Here is a 16,574-nt window from a genome sequence, read left to right as displayed (position 1 = left end):
CTTTGAACGAGTGACATAGAAGAAAAAGACACCGCAGCCCACTACCCAGTCCATGAGCCAGTCATTCTCATTTAAATAAACATTCAAAAGGCTAAAAAATACTTGTGCTACTACAGTGCAGTTATAATAGAAGCCCTTAAAAGTCAGAGGCAGGGCCTGTGGGAGTAAAAACAACTCTACAAGGCCCAAGCTTCGGTGAATTTAAATTCTAAATGTAATTAAAAAGTTACATCTTTTGTTATAACTAGCCTCATTGAGTGGCCAGTTGAAGCCTCTTTCCCTTTATACATTAACACTAAACAAACTCTTTATTAAAGAAGATTAAAAACAGACACATACCAATTATTTTACATTCATGCTTCCATTTATCAACATTCTTAGCTAGCAGAGATAGTTGGGTCAGTCAGTTGCATTCAGAGTGTTGCAGTTTGAAGGGCTAAAGATGTTGCTAGAGTCTTTGAAAGGAAGAAACCACCATCTTGGGAAGGAACTACCCAAGCAGAGCTATCCTTAGCATTTTTTAGTGGGTTGTGAAAAAAGCTTCACCTTGCTAAAAACCAGGTCCTGTTCATGATTATCACACCACAATATTCAACACTGGTTTTGGGGAGAGTGACTGAGATGATTCCTCGGGGACACAACCCAAACTCAATTGGCTCATTTTACATGCAAATTGTTTGTGAGCTGATGTAGTGGCTCGTTAGTGCCTCCAAACTCTAGCTGTAAAAGCCCAGCTGCCTACCCCCTCACTGGCTTGGCAATCAGTTTAAATCAGCTTTTACTAGTTAACATTTGCATGGCTATTTTCACAAGGAAAAGGGACAGAAATGTATTATATTTAAAAAATGAAAGCTGCGATTCATCTGTACAGAACTCAGAATCTGACTCTGTTAACAAGAGACCTCCTTCAGCTCATCAGAGCTACGGGAAAGTTCAAGACAGGGCAATAATTTGTGAGACTGTCATTGTCAAAAGATGGGTTCTTGGTACTCACTTCTCCAACAGTCACTGTGTGAAGAGAAGCTGGGGTCTTGCCCTTTTTCAAGGCAGTATTGATCAGGGTCAGCTCCAGGCACCAGCCGACCAAGCACGTGCTTTGGGCGGCACCTTGGGGAGGGGCCGTGCTTGGGTTTTTTTTTTTGGTTCGGCCGGGCGGCGCTGGAGGTTTTTTTTGTTTGTTTCGGGCGGGCGGCGCTCGGGGGGCGTGTTTCAGCGGCGCTTGGGGGGGCTTGTGTGGCGCAGCGCTCGGGGGGTCGGAGGGCTTGGGTGGTGCAGTGCTCGAAGGGGTGGGAGCTTGGGCGGTGCAGCAATCAGGAGGGGGGGGGGTGTCAGCGGCACTCGGGGGTGGGGGCTTGGGTGGTGCGGCGCTCGGGGATGGGGGCTTGGGCGACACTCAGGGGTGGGGGCTTGGGCGGCGCAGTGCTTGGGGGCAGGGGCTTGGGTGGCGTGGTGCTCGGGGGGGAGGGGCGGCACAGTGCTCACGGGGGAGGGGAGGTGTTATGGGGGGCGGCACTCTTTTTTTTTGCTTGGGGCAGCAAAAAAGTTAGAGCCGGCTCTGGTATTGACAATACACTCCAATAATGGATCCAAGACCCACTGGCATTAATAAGCCAAGCAATGCATTAATTTATTTGATATATTACAGCTGGCACAACTCCCAGCCCTACCAAAACATCAGTGCGTGACCTCAGCAAAAACTCACACAGCGTGGGACTCTGTTTTTGTTCTCTCTAACTTTCAGCTCTGCTACCACCGAGACAAACCACTCAAATCTGAGCAATCTTGCCTGTGAAATAATTTGATATATTGATCTGGGTGTGTGATTTAGCCACCCAAGTTTGAAAATTGGGTGTATAGCATCGATTTAAAATGTTTGGGTACAGGTGAGTGGATTCACAATCTTACAATTCACAAACTTCCTGGGCCCTAAAACTGAACTCCTAAATGCATGAAAATTTAAGAAATAAAATTATGTAGACCACAAAAATTTGGGGAGAAAAATCCATAAAAAATCCCCCAAACCTCCAACCTACATTTTTAGAGGAGCCTTGCACTTTCCCTACTTGAGCCTCAGTACCGCTGGGTGTCCAGGATGATAGAGAGATGACTCATTATCAATTGTCAATATCAACCAGGTAAATTTGGGGCTCCTAGACTTGTACTGAGGATAGAGAAAAGGAGAGAGGCACAAGGGCCTCCTGAAGATTTATTTTAGTAGTGATTATCAGACCATGATCGACAACTTACCTCAGACATACCTATCATTCAGCTGAAAAGGGTGCAACAGCCAAGCTAAACATGAACGGTGTGTCTTCAGTCTGGTGAGTTGAGAGATTGCTTTTGCGTCCCCCCACCACCCAAAAGATGCAAATATATAATGTTAAATGACTCAATGGATTCAAAGTGTTAAAATGTTTAATTTACACTTTCAGACAGGGATATATACATAGTTAAAAGTCTTTTTTTATGTTGCAGATTGTTGTGCCGGGTAGAGTCAATAGGAGCTGGGACAATCTTGTTAAAAGTGCACAACTACGTTAGAGGATTTAATCTGAATTTTTGTTTTATGGATTGTTTAGCCTTCATTTTTACAGCCTTTTAGAAAATAGGAACTATACAGTGTCTCTAGGGGACTCCAGTGCAGTGAGTTAGCAGCTGCAGCTTCATTTAACTGTACATCACGTTGCAATCATAAGCTAAAACAAAAAGCGCTCTTTCCAGGATGAGCACTCATGATCAATTTGAATAGAAATGATTCACCCAGAACTTTGGAAACAGATCGAAGTGGCCAAAATGAATTATTCACACGTTGGTCCTGAAGAGGTAAATACCATAAGGTCAGAGCTGCTCAAACCAGTTATGAATATTTCAGCACAATCTTCAATTAAAATAGGGGTTTGAGTTATGGATTTTTTTTTTTTTAAAGAATGAGTTCTGCTGTTTTACTTTTAACCAGCCAATGTCAACAATTCAGTTGTGTTAATGTTCTCAGCTGGGCTTTGGGTGCTGTACTCTTTCAGGCTTCTTTGGACAGCAGAGCCCTCATCCATGCATGCTCTTTTGAACCAGTTTTGCCCAAGAACTTGTTCTAGATTTGTAAATGAGGGGCCTGATCCAAAGTTCATTGAAGTTAAGTGTCTTAGTAGCCCAAGGTAAGTAGCCAACCCTGTCTGTGAGCTTCCTGGGGAATGCAACCACAAGAATGCTCTATATTTCAAGAGTGTATTTCCTGTTCAGCAGAGGCCATGTAGGACTAGTTTGGGGGTGACAAGCTGCTTCATTACATGATCATCCCAGCCCTCCAGCAGAGCAGTAACTCCCAGGCACAAATGGATCTCTTCTCTTTGCCTTTGTGCATCAGGGCAACAGCAACCTGCCTCCTGACTAGGCCAGGCCAATGAGCAGCCCCCATACGAGGCCTTCTGGGACCTGCTTGCACCTCCAAAAAGGCCTTGTCAGTTTTAAAATGGATAGAGCATTATGTATCTAATCTGCATTGGCCTGCTAAACCCAAGGTTATGAATTCAATCCTTGAGGGGGCCATTTAGGGAACTGGGGTAAAGATCTATCTGGGGATTGGTCCTGCTTTGAACAGGGGGTTGGATTAGATGACCGCCTGAGGTCCCTTCCACCAAATAAATTAAAAAAAAAAATTACTATTGCAGGCACAGTGGCCAAGTGGTAAGGTGTCGGTCTTGTAAACTGAAAATCATGGGTTTGATCCCTGTCCGTGCCTGACCCACTTAAGGTGGGTGGGTTTCCCAGGAAGAATTGCTAGGATAATTTTCAGGAGGAAGGATAGCTCAGCAGTTTGAGCATTGGCTTGCTAAACCCAGGATTGTGAGTTCAATCCTTGAGGGGGCCATTTAGGGATCTGGGGCAAAAATCTGTCTCAGCAGGGGGTTGGACTAGCTGCCCTCCTGAGGTCCCTTCTAACTCTGATATTCTATGCTGGATTGTTTAAATGCCCCTAATTCTGCTTCAGTACCTGGGCAAGTGAGATAGTTCATTAGATAAAGCATTGAGTGCTTTTGCTGTTTAAACCCATCACCCATCCGGCCTTCTCAGAAGACTGCCCAATCAGCTTGGGAAGAAAGTGTGTGTTGTTTACAACACTAGCGCATATGATTAAAGGTATGGTGAGACAGTTAGCAATCGCACACAGAAGACTTAAAAATCACTTGTTTAGAAAACAGATTCATTCAAATCACTGAGCAGGATAAACAGCCCATGGGGAAAACTTTAGCTTATTATGAACTGAGCTACCAAATACACCACTACCGGAACTCACAAGATTTGAAACTCTGGATACCTTCCAAAATAGCTGTCTCTACACATCATTCACACAATGGTTCTAAAAAGCTCTCTTTTTAAAAAAAATACAATTTTTAATTGCCTTCATTTTTTTCTTATAAATGCTTAAGAGCAGTACAGTATATATAATATGAAGATACCCAATTCAGAGCTAATTTTCCTTCATTTCCTGAATGAACACTTGAGCTATATGTGTATGTCAGTGGTAGCAGCTCTATGGCTTGTTTGTTTCTAGGCAAACCTCTATATTTTCACTTAAAAGCAGAAATACCACAAATGTTTTCTTTGATTTCTTCTAAGTCTGTTTGTCTCTCTGTCATTTCATTTTTTAATGACTGCTTTGCTCTTCTGATATACCTGGTTATAGACATCTTTCACCCTCATGGGCAACTGCAACTGAATTAATTATTGCAAAGTGTTGTAACTGAACAGCAATAATGTTCTTTGAGGTGTGTATTACACCAGATTTCCAGATGGTTGAGTTTTTTAATAAACTCAACTTCAACTCATATATCAGTTTTCTCAACTGTCCAGAAATCAGGTTTACAAGTGCAAGTCTCTCTCTCTCTCTCTCTCTCTCTCTCTCACACACACACACACACACACACTTTTGCCTCTGGGATCACACCAATATACATCAGACAGCAGAAGGTGGAAAATAGTTGCACATATAGTAATTTTAATCCATTCCATTTTTAAATACCACAATAAATTTAATTTTCACAATAAATTAAATAGCCATATTCAGTTTACAAAATAGAATTACTTAGTGTGAAACCAGTATTTACAAACAATATACACTATATACATGATGTTTCTCTTTGTTGACACACAAGCATAGAAGAAAAAATTATTTGATTTTTTTGACACATGATTGACATGCTACAAGTGACACCATGGTCCATACAATAAAACAATAGTGCAAACTCACTACAGAAACTTTGAACCAATGTTGTTTGTACGAGATAGGATATTCTTTTCAAATAATAAGAAAATAGTATTATCCAGTTTCACTGTAACAATTCATCATTGTATTTAAAGTGTCAGTATTCCTTTAGCAAGGTGCATACTTAATATAGCCTGCATGTTATACTTTCCAATATACCCTCACAGCTACACACAATTCCAAGGTGAATTTGCATGTTCTAAACTAACATTCTGTCTGGGTCTATAAATGTGTCACATAAGAAATGTTATTGAACAAGAGGAACACTGACCCTTTTGCACAGTATCTGAATTTATTCCCCTAAATACTAACTTGTCCTTTATTTGTATAGCTTAAAATGATGCAACTATGTAGAGAGTAAAGTTATGTTAGTTACTACTCTGTAGAAAAATTGATCCCACCTTATATTTGGTCACACACTGCATATGTACACGTATGCATGAAAAAAAGTTAGTTTGATAGTTGTGTCTATGAAAAGTGCATATTTTTACTCTAGAAGAGACATTACTGCTTGTCTCCAGGTGCAACACATAGTGTTGTACGAAATTTAGTTTAGGGCCAGTTAAATGTCCTCCCAGTGATCTGGTAAAATTTTTGATTAAAAGGGTGAAAGAATTTGCGCAATTTGGTAATGACAGAGGAATCCACCTCTGGATGAATGCGTCCCTTGCTACCCGCCAGGCACTTGTTAAAGACAATGTTAAATCGCAAGCAGTAAAATCCTCTGGTGGCATTGAAGTATAAATTGTACTGACTTATCCTTGGAGGAAGATTTAGGAACTTCTCCACCAGCTGCAGTTCTGGCAGTGGTTCTGTAATGAGCCGATCTCCATCTACAATATGAAACTGCTCGATTGGAAAGTATTTTAACCATCTCTCCAGATGTTTTGTGTAGATGCTGGTTCTCACTGCCTTATACTTAGTGTTCACTTCGCAGGTATTAGGATCAATAGCCAGCTTCTCAAATTTGTAGTAGGTTTTATTCTTTCTTTCTTTCCCCTCCAGCACCTGAGTGTAATCAGAAATAGCTCTTGTTGTGGGTTCCCTGACAATGATCAGTAATTTGATGGATGAGTTCATTTTATAAATCCTTTCAGGTACCTCCTCTGTGATAAAATATGCAGGGCTTTTCTCAATTGTTATTTGATGAGGGTAAGAAAAAGGCATTTTTTTCCTGTACCATTCAATACCCTTGGCATAGTTCTCGTCGTTATCAAAGAAGTGAATTTCTTGAGAAGCTTTGACCACTGCAGGATGGAGGTTCAGCATCTCAAGCAGTGCACGGGTGCCTCCTTTCCTCACCCCAATTATAATGGCCTTAGGGAGCTGCTGAACCAAATTGTGAAGTCGGATTTGCTCTTTACTGGCATTGCCCTTACGGAACTCATGTAGCAGCCCACGCTTGAACTGCAGAGCTCGGAGTGGGATCTCATCTTGGCCATGGGGTCGAAATCGACCATCAATGGGACAAATGGGCTGCAGCCTGAAATCAACAAAACAGATGAGATTTTGTCCTGTTGTAAACCATAATGAACATATGTTTGCAAATTATATTTTAATCCACCTTTTATTAAATGGGGCAGACAGTCTGTGGCATTTTTAATTTTCTTCCAAATTCCTATTCATCAAGCTCTTAATTGATAGCAGCATGTTCACAGCACAAGAAAAACAAGTGGCCTGGGTCATATTAGCACCTGCTTTACAACTAGATATTTGACAGATCTGGGCAATGTGCTTTTAGTAGAAAATCCTGAAACAAACAAACTGATTCCAGAATCCTGATGTGTAGTACTATTTTTGGAAATAATATCTTGTCATTTAAGGTATTTATGCTTTCAAAATGCTATTAATAACCTAAGATATGGAATAATGAGACAATTGTCAGGATTCCATGCTACAGAATACATCACAATCCCTGAAAACACTAATGTTCAAATTTGCACATAATATCTATCTATAGCTATATCTATAGATGAGCATTACACAACCCCCCCACCATATTAATAGAGCATTATTAAGGTTGAAAAGTCAAGCACTGAAAAGTTAGAAAATGTCAGAATTAAGTGTGTGCGCATTGTGATAGTCATTATTTATATGTTTATATAATATTTTACACATTGCTCATAATGGGGGAGTGTGATTTACTAGGTTTTTATTAAAAAGCAAACTGAAAAAGCAGAATTTCCATCATGTGGCATCAAATTGACACCCATGTGGTTCATCTGCAGACTAGGAACCTTTAGAATCACTGCAGAGACTTCTGTCACTTGAAGTAATAGTGGGTCTAATAGCAGTAGTATGTTGTCATGTGGATCAGCACTTGAGGATGAGACAGCACAGTTTGCCTGCAGCACAGTTTGCCTGCAGATTTCACAGCTATTTGCTGACAGCAGAGGAATAGTAAAACTCAATAATCCTGGGTTCTAGTCCAGCCTCTGGAGGGATATGTGCTCTAATGAGCAGACTCTTGTGTTTTTGCCCCAAGCAAATTTGACCAGTACTGAAGTGAGGCTTACTGGCCTTTAGTTGCCAGGTCACGTCGGGAGCCCTTTTTAAAAATTGGCATCACATTAGCTATCCTCCAGTCATTTGGTACAGAAGCTGATATAAATGATAGGTTACAAATGATAGTTAGTAGTCCTGAAATTTCACATTTGAGTTCCTTCAGAACTCTTGGGTGAATACCATCAGGTCCTGGAGACTTATTACTGTTTAGTTTATCAATTTGTTTCAAAACCTCCTGTAATGATTCCTCAATTTGGGACAGTTCCTCAGATCTGTCACCCAGAAAGAATGGCTCAGGTTTGTTAATTACATTTCATGCCTCAGGGCATAAGATAAACTCCTGAAGGAGTCAAGAAGGAATTTTTACCCCACCTACAGAATCACATAATTGGCTATCTATAGTTTTAACCTCCTCTGAAACATCAAGCATTGGTCACAGCTGAAGGCAAGATACGTGCTTAGGGGTCTGATCCTGTGAGGCACTGAGTCCACCTGATAGCACTGAATGCCTTCCTCAATAGTGGGACTGAAGTGAATGGAAGAGGAAGGGACCTAATCACCTTGGAAAGCATCAACACCACATAGGGATGGGGCCCAGGTTGGCCAGTAGTCTGATTTGATATTGCAGTTCCCATGTTGTTCCTATGCAGTTTTACATGCTCTAGCTATTTTGAATAGAAGCATGTCACAGTTTTACACTTCGGCCATATTTTTCCAGGGTAAGGGGTGAGTAGGGTCATTGGCATAGACCTGTGTACACAACCCCAATCTGTTCAGACCTAGGCCTTACCCACAGGGAACTCCAAGCTCTGTTTTCAGTCATGCTTCCAAAGCTGGCATATATCAAAGCAATCCCACGTCGTTCTTAGGTCTCAAAGACATTATCTGTTAGGGATAGGTCTGTTACATCCCAAATAGTTTCTCAGGAGTGTGCCTGGTCAAGAGTGCCAAATACTCTCTAAATTCCTCTCTGTGAATTTTCCACTGCTCTCAAAGAAATCACTTGCAGACACAACCTCCTTGTCTGGTGCATTCAGCTCCAGAACATCATGGCTAATTAACATAGTTAAAATTCTCAAACCCTGCAGCAATCTTTCACGTGCAATAGGATTCAAAACTCGATAAGCAACTCTGCAGGCTCATACATAATTTTAACTACCACTGTCGCACATTAATTGCTTTTCTGTAAATTTAGAAAAGAAGATACATAAATACATCATAACTGTTTTGCTGAGACTAGAGGTCAATGCACAGATGCACACATACAAAAATGAGCTACTGTAATGACATTTGTACTGTATGCAGCTTTATTCCTCCTCTGAAAACAAGCACCAATGCACACAAAATACAAATAGACAGATAAAAATACTTTGACTTGGACAAGCAGCACCTCTCTCCCTTTTCCCATTCCCTCCCCACAAAAAGGAGGAAGAAATAATGAAAATCAATATTAAGGTGGATAGTCTTTCTATACATCAGTAGGAAGATCTATACATTTGGAGATCTATACATTTTAAGCAAAAGAGGAGAAAAAACCCCCAGTTATAATTAATAAATCCAGATCCATTTATAATTAAGACTGTGACTTATGCCTGGTTGTTTAATTACTTACCTATCCAAGCTCCCAACTCTGGCAACTAGATATAGGAGACTTCCAATAGCAAGGCTGCCTAGCACAAAGAGCTTCTGTCTCAGCAACGCCTGCTGTTTGAATAGCATGGCCCTCCATCAATCTTCAGGACTTCTTCAGTCTGCAGGGACCAGAACACATAAACCACTCATCAGCAAGTGGCAATACACTGGCTAATGTTTATTAACAGGCAGGCAATCAATTCTTACAAGTGATTAAGCCTCACTTGCAAAAATCTTTTCAAGCGGCATTGGTATTAGAAAAAACTTGTTTATTTTGCTCTTTTTCTGCCACTCATAATAAAGCCAAGCAACATATCTAGGAAGTGGAACTTGCTATTTAATAGCCAGTTTAACTATGTTCACCATTACTCGGAGAGGCAGTGTCCAGTGGCTAGAACCTGGGGATTGGGAGTAGGGGTGGCTCCAGGCACCGGCACAGCAATCACGTGCCTGGAGCGGCAAGCCGTGGGGGGTGGCATGTCGGTCACCATGAGGGTGGCAGTCATGCAGCCTTCGGCGGCGTTTCTGCGGGAGGCCCGCCGGTCCCGCGGCTTCAGTGACGAATCGGCAGCGGGTACGCCGAAGGTGCGGGACCGGCAGATCACCCGCAGAAACGCCACCGAATCAGCTTGACCAGAGGACCGCCCACAGGCATGCCACCAAAGGCCACCTGACTGGTGTGCTTGGAGCGGCAAAAAACATAGAGCCGCCCCTGATTGGGAGTCAGGAAAGCAAGTCACTTCTCCCTATGTATCTTGTTTCCCTTCCCACTCTTTGCCTGTCTCGTCTGTTTAGCTGGTAAACCCTTTGGGGGCACAGACTGTCTCTCATTAAGTGTCTGTACATAGCCTATTACAATAGGAACCTGATCCTGATTGAAGTGTCTACTGGACATCTGCACAGCTTGTGGCAGCCAGCATCCCAATCTGGGCTGACAGACTTGGGGCCGCAAGGTTTGCACTACCACTCTTAAATAGACAGCGCTTTGAAGTTTTGGCTCAGGCTGGAGCTCGGGCTTTGAATGCTAGGGAAGGGGGTGGGCTTCAAGCCCCAACCTCCAGCCCAAGCAGTATGTTCAAAGTGCTGCCTATAGAGCTATACTTAGTGTGCTGGAGCAAGTCCCGCTGCCCCGAGTCTGTCAGCCCAGGCTGGGCGGTTCGCTGACGTGGGCTTTGTAGACATACCTTAAGGTGCTTCTGTAATGCTAATAAATAATAATAATAATGTCTGGTAAAGATATAGGAGCAGATCATGGCTCCAAGCCTTCATTTAGCCTGTAGTACTGAATTCTTTCTTATTTATATGACAGGAGCCCCACAATAATAGTCCTAAGATCATGGCTGTATAGTGCTAGGCACGGCACAAACACAGAGTAAGAGCGAGTCCCTGCCCTGAAGAATTTACAAAGGAAATATTATTGTTCTCTTAGGGAAAAAAGAGATGGGGAACGACAATACAGAGAGATTCACTGATTTGCCCAAGGTCACAGAAGAAATCTATAGCACAGATGGGAATTGAACTTAAGTTTGAGTTGCTGCCTAGTGTCGTAACCACAAAACCATCTTTCCTCTTTCCTTTTTTTTTATTATTATATTTTTTCCTAGCCTTTCAAAGTTAAACACAAAAATGCTCCCAAAATAACGAATTTTAGATTTTAAGCAGTGCAGACAATCCATAGCTTGAGCTTAATATGTGAACAATTTAAAAGTGAGGAAAAAATATACAGATACTACATCTCTGTGTAGATTCATTATTACTAATTACTACTTTAATTAAATTCCTTTAATAAGGAATAGGTGAGGGGCAAGAAATAATGATGATAATGAGAGCAAATTTCCATAGGTTTGCAGTCTTAAATCCTACACTGCTGCTTTCTGTAGATAAAATAAAGGTTTCAGTCTTACAGTAATTGGTTCTGAATTTCAGCTCTCAAGAAACATACACGATCCTCCCCATATGAGAATAAGACATAGTCCAAATGTCCTCCCTTGTCTAGCCACTTGGATCCCAATGGATTAGTCATGTTAAGTCATATCTGCAGGCCTTTCCGTGATTATGGAGCTATGCAGGACATAGGAAAATTAAATTACAGATAACTTGGCTCCTGAACATAGATTCCATAGGGTCTCATTCTTTCAGTAATCATGTTGTCCTTAACACACACACACATCTATCTATCTATCTATCTAATGTGTGTATGAGTGTGTATGTTAAGAGGCTTATTGGGATTCACAATTTCTTTAAAATGTTTGTACCAGTTTTGTGTGTTTGTGCAAGAGAGAGTTATAGAGGAAACAGTTGCATCCATTACCAACCAGGATGAAATATAATGGCAGCTTACGTATTTACATTTCACACATACATCCCATTCCCATTCCACCACTTATGAATTACTCATAATGTTTGCAAACATATTCATTTGGGGTGAATTTCTTTCAGCTCAGAGGTGATTTATTTTTAAAGTTTTCATGAAAATTTGTCCAGCCAGTTTTGAGTTTTGCATGTATTAAAACAAAAATCCCACTTTCTCCATATATTTCTATCAGAAATGTGGTGCATGCCTATCTAAAGAGTAGAATGAGTTTTGCTCATACTTGATTTGTTTTTTGCAGATCTCCTTGAGACCAAAGGAACCAGCCAAATTTGAAGGAAATTGGTTCAGTAGTTTTGAAGTTATAAGAGCTGACCTTTTTTGCGCACAAGTAACAGTTTCGTCTTTTATGTTTCTTTGCTCAATCGGCAGCTTAGAAACTTGCAGGGGGAGGAGAGAACACAAGCATAACAGTCTTTGTTATTAGGTTTTTATGCTCAGCGTACTGTAGCTTTGAATGTTAGGAGCACTGTGAAGAAATCAGGCATAATATAAATTTTCAAAAACGTTGAAGGCCAAATTAATTCCTGCTGTAACTCCCTTGACATCAGTAGAGTTAGAGCAGAGAACATTTGCCCCTTAAAGCCCTAAAATCCCGCTTCTAGCAATGCCTGAAAATGCTAATTCACATGACACCATCAGAACTCCAATTTAGTTTTAAAAATCATTTCAAAGTGATTTCCTTCCTCTGAATGGTACACTGCTGTCTAATCTTTGTCTGCCTTTTGGCTCACAAATTCATTTGAACAGGAAGCACGTCTTTATTTATTTATTTTTTTAACAGTGTGAAGACCATTGTTGGTATGGAAAACAGAATGAATAATTAATTTATACACCTCGTCTTGTAAGTACATCAGGAAGCCCTGGATAGTGATGGTGATGAAAGCACTTGTAGCTCCGTAAACCTCATGTAGCTCAGAAGCATAGACCTAGAAACCCAAGAGTTCTATTCCCCCTCTGCTGGTGACTAGTTCAGCAGTATGTTAGCACTTTCTGAGCCTCATTCAAAGCCTACTGATGCTGACTTGAATGCAGTGAGTTTTGGATTAGGCTTCTAAAACCCTCTCCATAAAATTACAGTTACACCTGAAAAAAGTACGGGGAAGTAGTTAAATAAATATCACCACCATGATTTTTACAATGGAACACGGTTTAGAGAAGTAATTTCTTGACATCTGAAATGACTGCATCTTGGAATAACTAGTTGTAAAGCATATAAAAGTTATTTGTAGTCCTATGCAACAGAGGAATGGGTTCAAGAATTAGTTATAGTTAAACCACTAAGTAATACCAACCGAAATACAATTGAGGTAAAAAATCCTTCAGACAGGAATGTTACAAAAACTTAATATAGCAGCACTTAACTTTTGAAAGTAAAGAAATTAAAACCCTCAGATTCCATGGAAGCTGTATAGTCTCTAAAAGTATGCACACCCTCAACTAAAAAGAAAACAGGAAGATAAGAAAGGAGATATGGCAAAGTGGAAAGACACAAGAGGCTATTTGAACCAAACAAGTGTCTTTCAGAATTTGTTATTGGAAGCTACAGAAAGAAGCATAAATTGTGACAATTAAAATATAAATTTGCACGGCTCAGCAGGATCTTTAAGAGTAACCAACTGACGTCATAAAAACAACTAACAATAAGTGGGTTAAATATATCAGAAGCAGAAAACCTGCAAGAAAAGTGGCGGTTCCCCCAGGAAATAAAGGGAACAAATAAGAACTCTGTAGAGAAGTTAAATGATTTTTCTACATCGGTTTTTATCACAGAGGATGTTGGGGAAATACCTTTATAATCAAAGCCCTCCCTGTCCATGTCCACCTGAAGGAGCACTCTCCCATTGTGACCACAAAATCCCATGACAGCTACATTACAATGAGAGAATGGAACTGTTTACAACTAGGAGAATGAATGTAGCAGACAGAATTGTCCCAGCAACTGGACCATGAGTGGGGAACTTCCTATCACAAGAGAGAACCTCAGCAGTTTCAGACCTAAATGCAAATCCCATTGCTGCAGATTAGCCTTTCTCAATAATTTTGAGGAAATTAAAATCCAAGCAAACTACTCCTACCTATTGGGAATGGAAGAGAGAGATTTTGTGTTTAGTATTTAAAATCTTGTGAGGTCTTAGATATTATGTTGATGGCACGGTGTAAGGCCTTAGATAAAACTGAGCTCAAGAATTTGTGCCAAAGGCAAATTTGAACGTCACAAAATTATATTTACAGACCAAGCCCTTACCCTTCTATATGATATTATTGCATATATTCATATAGGCTATTATAGTATAGACATACCCATATATTTAGATAGATATGCAGAGAGATGGATTTAATCACAATGAAATAAGCAAAGGCACTCACTGGATTTTCATGAAACAGTCATGACACACATAAAAAGTGGTATAAAATTTCAAAAAATGTAATGAAAAAACATCAGCATTTTTCATGATGAAAGAAGGAAAGAAATTTAACTATTATTGTTAAAAAGGATTTCTTTGTATCAAATTTATAAATTAGCTAAAACAGATATTTTGCACACCAGCAGGGGTCATCTGTTGACCAATAAATATCTGCCTACATATATTACAGAGACAAGGTGGGTGAGGTAGTATCCTGGGACCAACATGGCTATATTACAGACAGATCTTTGAATCTATTGATAGTTTAAAATGTGGTTAATAAGAAATGGAACAAAGTCCTTAATACCTTTTTCTCTCTCCTTTCACTTTCTGTGTTCTTTTAATTATAAAGACACACAGCTCCGCGAGTTGTTCACGGTGAGTAAAATTCATACACCTCAAGTAGATTGGTTTTGTGGGAGGAGCTATATGGTGGCCGGAAAGGGAAAGAATCCACTCCCCCCATAAGTGCACATGCTGTAGAACAGTTTTTGATCCCCTTCATTGCCTGGGTTGGAATAATGGCTGCAACCCCTCCTATATGAGGGTGTGTGGTCCCTGGATGCACATAATGGCAGACACACTAGCTATGACCTGCCCCTCCCTTGGCCTACTCTAAACACCCACTTTGTGCTGAGTGGCTGGTAAGCAGACCTAGTATGGAATCAAGCTGAGCAGCAAGTGTAGCATTCTCCTTGCACCCATTCCACAGGTGCCCATGTCTGAGCAATTAAACTATAGCAACATTACTGAAGCTGGTGAATTGCATTAACAGAGAACTACTACACATATGATGAGTAGTAACAGTATTTTTCATCAAAGGGCAGTTGATAAGAACATAAGAACGGCCATACTGGGTCAGAAAAATGGTCCATCTAGCCCAGTATCTTGTCTTCTGACAGTGGCCAGATGCGCCAGAGAGAATGAACAGAATAGGACAATTATTGAGTTATCCATCCCCTGTTGTCCACTCCCAGCTTCTGGCAGTCAGAGGTTTAAGGACACCCAGAGCATGAGGTTGCATCCCTGACTATCTTGGCTAATAGTCATTGATGGACCTAGCCTCCATGAACATCATTCATCAATATATTAGAAGGAGTGATGTAAGCAAGACATGAAAAATATTTTTTCCACTCTACTCAGCACCTATAAGGCCTCAGCTACACTTCAGGAAAGATGTAGACAATTTGGAAAAAGTCCAGAAGAGAACCACAAAATGATTAAAGTCCAGAGAACGTGGCCTATGAGGAAAGACTGAAAAAAATAGTTTAGTCTGGACAACAGAAGACTGTATGTAAAAAGTTGTTATAAAGAGGGGGGTGATAAATCTCTTTATTCACTGAGGACAGGACAAGAAGTAATGGATTTAAATTGCAGAAATGAAGATTTAGGTTAGACATTAGGAAAAACTTCCTAATTGTAAGGATAATTAAACACTGGAAGAAATTACCTACAGAAATTGTGGAATCTCCATCACTGTGGATTTTTAAGAACAGGTTAGGCAAACACCTGTAAGTGATGGACTAGGAAATTCTTAGTCCTCCCTGAATGCAGGGGATTGGAGTAGATAACTTGTCATGGTCCTTTCCAGTCCCACTTTTGTATGATTCTATGTTGATAGTTACTTCATGAATGGTCTCGATAGGGACTACTCGCTGAATAAGGTACTACTTAGTGTGATTAAAGGTGTCAGAACATAGCACCTCATTAGCAATTTTTAAAATTAAAAAAATTGTTTTCTCCCACTGCTTTGAACAATGTGCATAGATAACTGCTCTAAAATGATTATTTTTCTGTCAAAACTGCCTATCCCTGAATAATATTTTCATATCTTAAATAAGACTTCTTAGCTGAAACTTGGATGCTCTTCTATTAATAAAATCTTTGGAAAATATTTAAACTAATCACCCTCTTAGCTATTTTGAAGACAGTGAAGCCCATTTTATCTAAATAAGGAGAGAGCTTGGCATTCACTGGAATTCAAAATATTAAAAGCAGTTAGAAGCATTGATGTAGAAACCATCAGCAAAGAGCCATTCATGCTGGAAATATGTTTTGCCAGTAGACTACACTCCCAGTTGAAATTTACAAGTAGATTTTCCCTGTGCTGCTTTATCAATGTGTAAAAATTCCAGGCTATGGGATTATTTATTTATTTATTTACACAGACTCATGCATGTAGAAGCATGCTGCTCAAAAGAAGGTTGGTAAATCTCACGCTGTCTTTGCAACCTAATCTCAGACCTTGTTTACACTGGGCTTTTTGCACTGGCATAGCTACAGTAATGTAGCTGCACTGCTGAGAACCCTTGTTGTAGATGTACTGCAACAGTATAAAAAGTGACTTGCACCGGTGGGGCTTTAACCCAGTTTTTAAACCAGGGTAAGCCACATTGGT

General features: G+C 40.4%; 1 protein-coding gene across 2 annotated transcripts in view; it reads right to left on the bottom strand.

The window, feature by feature from the left end:
• Positions 1-5,266: 5,266 nt before the first annotated feature.
• The window catches only part of HS3ST5 (heparan sulfate-glucosamine 3-sulfotransferase 5), a 269,519-nt gene continuing 258,211 nt past the window's right edge, over positions 5,267-16,574 (bottom strand). For both annotated transcript variants that reach the window (XM_039531219.1, XM_039531220.1), the window contains 2 exons: positions 9,378-9,516; positions 5,267-6,743 (listed from right to left, as the gene is read on the bottom strand). In XM_039531219.1, the coding sequence (XP_039387153.1) occupies positions 5,813-6,743; positions 9,378-9,484 (1,038 nt within the window). In that variant the 5' untranslated portion in view covers positions 9,485-9,516 and the 3' untranslated portion in view covers positions 5,267-5,812. The remainder of the gene's footprint in view (positions 6,744-9,377; positions 9,517-16,574) is intronic.

The sequence above is a fragment of the Mauremys reevesii genome, linkage group 3 (genome assembly GCF_016161935.1).
Source record: "Mauremys reevesii isolate NIE-2019 linkage group 3, ASM1616193v1, whole genome shotgun sequence".
Taxonomy (NCBI): domain Eukaryota; kingdom Metazoa; phylum Chordata; order Testudines; family Geoemydidae; genus Mauremys; species Mauremys reevesii.
This window is presented reverse-complemented; position numbering and strand designations above follow the sequence as displayed.